Below are 9,525 nucleotides of genomic sequence, written 5' to 3'. Positions count from 1 at the left end.
TGTGATTTTTTTTTTTTGTGACTCAATAGGAAATCAAATACACCTAGAATAAAGGGTTTATGGATTATTTTATTCAAATACAGTTAAATCATGGCACTGACATTGAATTTATATTTCAGCTGAAGCTTTCAATAACAAGCCTTTGCTTTGTTGAGATGCCCATTTCCCTAAATCAGTCACTTCAGTTATTTTTTACTGTCAGTATTTAGTTCTGTCAGTTGCTGGAATGGACAGAGTGCTAATATCATATAATGTAATCTGATCCGATTTTCTTTGGCTAATATCGGACCGATATCGATACTGGGTCGGAACGCCACATTTATAATGCAGTTATAGCTATTATTACTTTGAATCCACAAACCTCTTATTTCCTGTTGTGGTGATGTATTGAAATGACTCAGCCTAACAGTTAATTCAGGTATTTCAGAATTAAAGATGTGTATTTAAAAAAAAAAAGTGTCATTATTTCAGGACTTGGTTTCAGAATTTCCTGATGCCAAATTATTGTTCTCTTGTAAATAAATTGTAAAAAATAGTCAAACGGATTATCTTATAAATCATCTTATTTCAACAAAACAAGACTGAAACATTTTTATTACTGTCATCTATAAATACCAGGATTGGGGTAAATTATAATCAGAATTATAAGTTATAATTGTGAAAAGAAAAAGAAAAACTGTTTCTAGTTGTAATTGGCATGGAATTACAATTACAACTGTAACGTTTATTCCATTTATGAACTTAATTTAAATAGTATTACTCTTGTCATCTGTCCTCAGAGCTGTTCAACTAAAAGATCTGGGAAGAAGGCAGAGAAAACCTTACACTTCATCTCATGATAACAGGTCATTTTGACCCATGTCTTCAATCAAAAATATTACCTAGCATCTAATTTGTTTTTCATCTCTTGGTTACCTTGTAGGCTTCCTTAACCATTTAAATATCGGTATTAATATTTTTGGTGTGAGCATCTGGGCCTATTTTCTATCTGTTTCTATTTTTAAATAAATGGTCAAATGATACTAGGGACAACTGACAGATATTGGGAAAAGTTGAAAACACATTTTAATAATTGTTAACTATGTATGTGTAAGCCATAGAACTGTAACATGGTTCCACAGGTTTTTGTTAAATTAAAATGTAATTGACAGTTTTTATAATAGTAATAATAATAATAATGCATTGGATTTTATATAGCGCTTTTTCATAGACACTCAAAGCACTTTACATTGATGTGCATTAATCTTTCATTCCACACACAGTGGTGGCAAACTACAATGTAGCCATAGGTGCCCTGGGGCATACTGACAGAAGTGTGACTGTTTTTTTCACACCTTCTGACCACCACCAATATTAATGCACAATTCATACCCATTCATACAAGGCAATGTGGGTAAAGTAAATCAGGACGTCTGGTCACCTTATAGTTGAACAAAGTGTTCACCTGCTATGATAAGAATAGAAAGCTTTATTCATCCCACGGTGGGGAAATGAGGTTTATTATAGAAGCAAGAAGAGGATAGGAAATATCACTAAACACAATAAAATAAATGAAATAAAAATGAAGAACAAGGGCAGAATAATTAGGTGTGGCAAGGCAAATTTATTTGCATAGCACATTTCATACACAAGACAACTCAATGTGCTTTACATGATTAAAAAGTGCAACAGAAAACAGCTTAAAAATCAATGAGAACATTAAAATCGGCAGCAAAAACTTAGAATCATCATTAAAAACATTTGAAATGCTATCATAACATAATACTTAAGCATAATAATTATTGACCAAAAACAACAGGGACTCTAGTGGTGGTGGAAATAAAATCAATTGATCTTGATTTTATTATTCTAGACTATTAATAATCCATTCTTCTTATTAAATTTATCAAATTGTAATCAATTAATTCAGCAGCTTACTGTTGTTAAATGGAAGTTCAATAATCAACATTAATTAGAAATCAAATCCATAATTGTTTTTTTTTTATATATATATACAGTGAAGAAAATAAGTATTTGAACACCCTGCTATTTTGCAAGTTCTCCCACTTAGAAATCATGGAGGGGTCTGGAATTTTCATGGAAGGTGCATGTCCACTGTATGAGAGATAACCTAAAAAGAAAAATCCAGAAATCACAATCTATAATTATTATAAATCTATAATAATAATAAATAATTAAATGTCTTAAATTTATTTATACTATTATTTATTTATATTTTTTTCAGGTTTGGTCCTCCATATTATTAAGTCTTTTCACTCCGGTTTGTCAAGCCCCGAGAATTTCAAACCTCAAGCTCCGCCTCCTTTTTCTTCTTCTACTGTTTCTCTATGAGGTTGATTTAACCTGAGGCTGCACTACTGCCCTCTACTGGAGGAGAAAACAACTAAAGACTTCGCCTATGTGTATTTGGTTAGATTATTGAATTAGAACGGGAATAAACGGAAAATAAGCACAGATAGATGTCACTACATTACACCTACTATATCGTATGCACTTCAGAACGGGGCATTAGGTCATTAGCATAGGGCTTCTCCATCACAACGTGATTGTTTTTTAACCGATGAGAAGTCGTATCTGATTGGCTGCAGAGGGCACTACGTCCTCAACCAATCAGGAGCAGGTATGAGATGAAAACGAGCTGTCAGTGAAGACAGAGCAGTTGCAGTTAGTGAGCATTGTGAAGACAACTGTTTATGTGACTTTTAAAGCATCTGAGTGGAAAATGTCCCAATTTCTGTTCTCTGGAACTTCAGCTGCTGCAAGTAAGAAAGACTCAATGACAAACAGGGCTTTTATACTTTAGAGAGGGCCTTTAGACTGGAAAGTGTGTGTTATTACAGTGGTGTAGCAGCAAGTATTTATGTCTCCTCATAAAAATAGTTCCTGTATTTTATTCCTGAGATGGATAATTAAGCAATATCACACCAGAGGGAGTGCTGGTGTGCTGAAATATCAGCACTGGTGTAGATTTGATTGTTGTAAATATCTGTATCTTTCTAATCCTTATTTTTAACAGTCTTTTACTTAATTACTGTATACACTTATTTAACGTTTATTCTTTCTAACGTTTATTCTTTTATTTGTGATTATTTCTTGAGTGGCTGTAACAAAAGTAATTTCCTCCTGGGATTAATGAAGGAATTCTGATTCTGATTCTGATAATCATACCAGTGCTGATATTTAACCCAACAGCACCACCTCAAGTGTGATATTAGCTGTTGCCAGGCAACACATAAACGTTTCCTAACTGACCGTTGACTAATGTCTGTATAAAGTCCCAGTGCTGTTGTTGATCTATATCAGCAATTACGTTTTCAATTACCCATGTTCAATTACAATTAAATTACAATAACAGTGAGCAGTATTTTTTCCTAATCACAATTAAATTACAATTATTTTTTATCCTCAGAAAGTCAATTACAATTGTGTTTTCAACTACTAAAGTCCAATCACAATTACTGAGCTTGAAATAAATAACCTTGTGTTAGCTTTCTGTTAGCATCTCTTATGATAACAGGTCCTAAATCAGCTAAAACACACTAAAAATTTATTTCTATCATCTAATTTATTTCCTATCCATTGGTTACATTGTTAGGCTTCCTAATCAATGAAACTATAACTTCGAATATTTTTGTCGTGGGCATCTGAGCCTTTTATGTGTCAGTGTACCCCTCAATTTTTATATTTTTTTAATGGTAAAATGTGGAAAAGCTGGATTTGAAAAATATTTTCATAATTGTTAACTACATATGTGTAAAACTGTGCATAAAACTGTAACATGGTTCTTTAATTTTTGTGTCAAATTATAATTGACAATTTTTATAGAATTTACGTGGTAATTACAATTACAAAATTACATTTTCTGAATTCAATTACAGTTTAATTACTCTTACAACAGCAACATAATTTTTCAAATGGGATTACAATTATAATTAAACAAAAATTGTACTTAATTATCAATTACACGATTACAATTTTAATTGACCCCAACCCTGATCAGCACTCATGGAATGTGACGTCTCTTTTCCAATCAAATTACTAACTGTTGTATGAGTTGCATTGAGTCTCTTCCAGGTACCAAGTCCTGTTGGAAAATGAAATCTGCATCTTCATAAAGTTGGTCAGCAGCAGGAAGCATGAAGTGCTCTAAACTTCCTGGTAGACGGCTGCGTTGATCTTGGACCTAAGGAAACACAGTAGACCAACACCAGCACATGACATGGCACCTCAAACCATCACTGACTGTGGAAACCACAATACAATTATGGAGAAAATATGTTGTCCACTACAGACACATACACAGACTGAACTAGTCTATACTCACCCTCTGTTCTTTCTTTCTACTGCAGCAGCTGAACTTCAGGTTCTCCACAGCAGCACTGTGGATTACTCCATCCTGGAGTGTGTTGGTGAAGGCAACTTTGGGAAGGTGGTCAAGTGCCAGAACCTCAGCAACAATGAGACGGTGGCTGTAAAAATAATCAAGGAGGGCTTTGAAGAAGATCTTGAGCATGAGGTACTTGTTTGTACCTTCTATCATATTTGAGGGCTCAGGTTTTGCTACTTCTAAACTCTATGAAGAATATTTTTTGTTATTAATGTGTAATTACTTCAACATAGCAATGTACATTTCAGGACTTCTGTTCTCTTCAATGCAATTTTGGGAATAAACATATCTATTTTTATTTATTCATAACCTAATATTCCATGTACATATCATATCAATATACATGTAAATGTAAAGCTGATTTACACTTGTTTATATAGCTTTTGTACCTATTACTTTAGATATTTATTCATATCTAATCCAACACTGAAAACAAACTTTGTTACCATTTGCACTTTTTTGATATTTGCAAAATAACAATATAAGATTATCTAAGACCTGTTGGAACCAGATGATGTATTTTAAATCAAACTGTGGATTCTTCTTCTTTTTTCTTTTTTTTTTTTTTTGACAGATTTCCATGCTGAAGTTAATCAGTGTCCTTGATGCTGACCACACAAATTTGCTCAAATTTTATGAGCATTTTGTGTACATGAACTATAACTGCCTGGTATTTGAGATTCTGGACATCGACCTTTACACTCTAATGGAAAACCGAGAGTGGGAGTACCTGAGTCTGAGTGAAATCCGTTCTATTGCTGAACAGGTATAGTTTATAATATTTGTTGTCAGAGTGTGGGTGTGTGTGTGTGTGTGTGTGTGTGTGTGTGTGCGTGAGTGCGTGCGTGCGTGTGTGTGTGTGTGTGTGTGACCTTTTAACCACAAATTAATGCAATATCATCCGACCAGCAGCAAAAAGGGGCGTTTTGGTTTGTAAGCGGGTACACCCCCTTTAAAGACAGATACACCCCCTTCTTCTCATTCATTTTTGAATTGTAACTTAACGTCTGGTCTTGATCGGTATTTCATCTGACCAGCAGCAAAAGGGTTAGGTTAGGGTTAGGGTTACTTCTACTTCTACTTAGACTATGACGGAAGTCAAGTAGCGGAAATGATGTATTTTCAAACCCTTTCTTATTTGTTGGTGAAAGGCCAATCAGATTGGTGTAAAGCCTATACAGCAAACAGACAATGTTTATTCTAATCCTGTGTCTTCTGATCTTGTTTCTGCAGCTACTGGTGGCTTTAGATTCCCTGAAAGACCTTGGAATCATTCACACTGACATAAAACCTGACAATGTCATGGTGGTCAGTGGGAAGATCCAGCCATTGAAAGTCAAACTAATCGACTTTGGTCTGGCTATTACAACTTCCAGCATGGAGCCTGGCCTTGACATTCAGCCTCTAGGATACAGGTAGGAGGATTTCTCCTCACATGGCTTAGCTGTGGTTATGACAAACCTGTATTGTATTGTATTGATATGTTGGTCACAGATTCTCACTCTTAACTCGTGTCCTTGCTCCTCAGGGCTCCTGAAGTCTCCATTGGCCTTCCCTTCAGCGAGGCCATTGATGTGTGGGGCCTGGGTTGTTTGCTCACATTCCTCTACATTGGAGAAAACCTCTTGTCTGTGTCCTGCGATTATCAGATGATGAAGCGTGTTTCAGAGCTTCTTGGTCTACCAAAGGATGACCAGCTCCAGGCCGGGGTTCACACCAGGAGCTTCTTTTGTGAGGCTGAGAGAAGCCCAAAATGGCGATTGATGGTAAAACTGAAGTTTTTTTTTCGGCAAACCTGAGTTCACCAAAGTTTAACTTTACAATGAACTTCATGACACTCATCTTGTTTTCCCAGACACCAGAGGAATATGAAGCTGCGAACAACATCGTACCTGAGGAGGAACAACGTTTCGTTGAGTTCTCTTCTTTGGATGATCTGGTTAATGTAAGTTTTGAATTAACATTTTCTATTTAAACATTTGTTTTTTGTCAATTTAAAAAAAGCAAGTTTTTAAGTTTAATAACTCTTAAAACATGGATGACATAGATTACTGTTTAAATATTCTAGATCATTTATTTGGAAAATGCTATTCATGATGCATGAGAAATTTCCTTTAAACAAAATCTGATGTAAATTCATGCAGTGTCCAAATCTATTCACTGTCCTGTTATTAAGTCTTGACTGCCATGAAGCTTGTGAGATATCCTGACCATAAACTACTCACTGATATGCCTGATGTGTGAGCTTGTGTAATAACCAGTGTCTTGTATTAAAATGCAGGTTCATCCAGGAGAAGAAAGTGGTGAGGCTGAGGACAGAAAAGCCTTTGTCGACCTGCTGAAGCATCTCCTGCGCTTGGATGGAGATGAAAGGATCTCTCCCTGTCAGGCTCAGTTTCACCACTTCTTCACCACATCCCACCTCAACCAGCAGGAGACCAGCAGACACTATCAACCCTCCTCACAGGTTGATAACACAACCTGCCCTGCATCTGGTGAAGAGTCTGTTCTGGATCAAGCCTGTGTGACAGAATCAAACGATGGTGACAGACTGAATTTGGCCGCTACATCCTGGGATATGTTCAATGTGACTCTGCCAGAAGAAGAACTTTCAATCAGTTGTGATGCCTTGGTTGAAGAAGCTTCATATGATCTCCCTCCTGTAACTGATGTGGACCTGGTTTCTGTTCCCACTCATACAAATGATCAAGTTCTGGATCAGTCTTCAAGTGGAACAAAAAAACGTTCTTTGGTGAAGAGGATTCGAAGGCTTTTCCGAAGAATCAGGACTTTTTTTGTCAAGAAGTGAATCCTTATACATGTAAATACATATACTGTATGTTCAATAGTTGGTTTTAGATCATTTGGAATTTCACAGATATATTTTTTATATTTTTATATTTAACAAATAAACATGTAAATATTTATTCTTTTGTTCTTGTTCCATGTTTGTGTTGTAGTTTAAGAGCCTCTTAATTTATATAATAAGTGACTTAAACTGGAGGTGATCAAAGAACAGGTGGAAAACGCTAGAACCTTGGTGTTCTGATTGACTCAGATTTGATCTAACTGCTTATTGTTAGATTAAATCAAAAACAGCCTTCCACCACCGCTGCAGTTGGATTTGCAGGTTTGTAAATTCTCTTTAAATTTTTGTTAAGAACTAATACTGAAATACACGCTAACACAAAACAATTCAGTCATAAAATTGTGACCAGTGACACCTGCAGAAGGGGCGGAGCCACGGTTGCCCTGACTTCCTGTTGTACTGGTCGCACTCCATCAATGTTGGGTGGAAATATGCCTGATCAGAATAAATGATAAACAAGAGCAAAACCTACACCAAGACCTAAATATCCTCTTTGTCAGATATTTGTCAGTTATCTGTATCAATGATCCTGATCATGGTACCATGATCATTCACACACTATTCCCATTAATAACCATACAGTAGGTCCAAATGTATGGGCATTAGGGCTGGGCGATATGGACCAGAACTCGTATCTCAATATTTTTTTCTCGAAATAACGAGACACAATATAAATCTTGATTTTTTTCAACTCAATAAAATCTTACCAAAAAGACCATTATAGGTTAAATTTGCTGCAAAATGCCACACAGAAATAAACAAGGAGACAAAAAGAATAAATAAGATGCTGAGGCTCATGCATGGGAACCAACACCTTAGACACACACACACACACGCACACACACACGCACACACACACACACACACACACACACACACACACACACACACACACACACACACACACACACACACACACACACACACACTAATTGCTTATATAGGGTGAGAGATTCCACAGTTGCCATGGAAAACGTGTTTTTAAATAATGCTCTTTTTTTTCCTTTTTTTTTTTAAAGCAAATTATTTGTTTTTGTCAAGTGTGGCTAAAGCAGTGGTTCCCAACCTTTATTGGGTTGTAACCCCATTTTAATATCACACATTTCTGGTGACCCCAGACACATATTTTCCCCCTAGAATTATTTTTTGATAATGTTTGTAATACTGCGTTAAAAATATAGAGTAGGCCAGAATTAGGGCTCAAAGTGACAACATGCGCCAGCTCACCTATTATACTGCATTTTATTTGAACTAGATTTATGTTTTAATTTGTTTTTTTACATTTTTTTTTTTTTTGTATTTTTAATTAATTTTTTTTTTCTCTCATTAAATATTAAACATTTCAGGCGACCCTATGGTAGAAAAACTCTGTAATAAAAAACCGTATTCATGAATGTGTGTAACACGATTTTTTATTTATTTATTTATTTATTTTTAACTCAACTTCTTTGTCCACATGTATTGATCTTGATGTTCAGACTAAACATTAGTCATACTGCAAACTTTGTTCCATTAAACATCAGCATAAACCTACCTCACTCCAAATAAATTTTAAAAAAAGAAATAAAATACTAGTTGAGGTTTTGTTTTGGCTCAATATTAAATGGAGTGCCAGGAGGTTCACATACAATCAAATATTTTAGATGTAAATGTTTTTCTGAGCCTTTTTATTTTTGGATTTCTTAATGAGATTTATGTAATTTATTATATTAATATGAAAGTGAATGAAGGTTGGTTTTTGTTTGCTGTACTTACACTTGTGGATGTAATATTTTGCCAAAATACTCAAGAGGTTTATTTAAAAAAAAAACAAAAAAAAAAACAAAAAAAACATTTGCTTTAGATTATTTTCTTTAAAAAACACAAGAAAATATCCTCTCATTTCAGTGCAAAGTCTTTGTAAAGATGAACAATGATACATTCTCTGAAGAGCAGGACCAGAAGAGATGTTGTCCTGTTTCCAGGTGGGTTCCACAAAAACAACAAATCACATCAATGTCTCTTTTAAACTTGGTCATTAGATGGTTGGCTGGGTAGTACTTATGTACAGTGTTGGGTAAGTTACTCTAAAATTGTAATATATTTACATTACTAGTTACTGGGATTAAAATGTAATATATTTGTTTTCCATTATTACTGTTTTTTAAAATGTAACTGAGTTACACTACTTTGAGTTACTTTTGGTCCAGAACACTAATTATATCACACTGATAGTGTTTGAATAACATCTAAGTTTTGTGTCAAATACTTCTGCTGTTTCAAAAGCAGA

The 9,525-nt window shown here is 34.8% G+C and overlaps 1 protein-coding gene across 1 annotated transcript; it reads left to right on the top strand.

Annotated features, from left to right (window-relative positions):
- The first annotated feature begins 2,241 nt into the window (after positions 1-2,241).
- LOC114476068 (homeodomain-interacting protein kinase 2-like) lies at positions 2,242-7,196 on the top strand. The gene is made up of 7 exons (XM_028467324.1): positions 2,242-2,762; positions 4,350-4,516; positions 4,962-5,153; positions 5,621-5,802; positions 5,916-6,153; positions 6,243-6,332; positions 6,669-7,196. Exons 1-7 carry the CDS (start codon positions 2,723-2,725, stop codon positions 7,194-7,196), a joined length of 1,437 nt encoding a protein of 478 aa, XP_028323125.1. The 5' UTR covers positions 2,242-2,722.
- The last annotated feature ends 2,329 nt before the right edge of the window (positions 7,197-9,525 follow it).

This window comes from Gouania willdenowi, chromosome 14 (assembly GCF_900634775.1).
Source record: "Gouania willdenowi chromosome 14, fGouWil2.1, whole genome shotgun sequence".
In the NCBI taxonomy this organism is placed as follows: Eukaryota; Metazoa; Chordata; class Actinopteri; order Blenniiformes; family Gobiesocidae; genus Gouania; species Gouania willdenowi.
The sequence above is the reverse complement of the archived record's forward strand: the minus strand, read 5'-3'. Positions and strand labels throughout refer to the sequence as shown.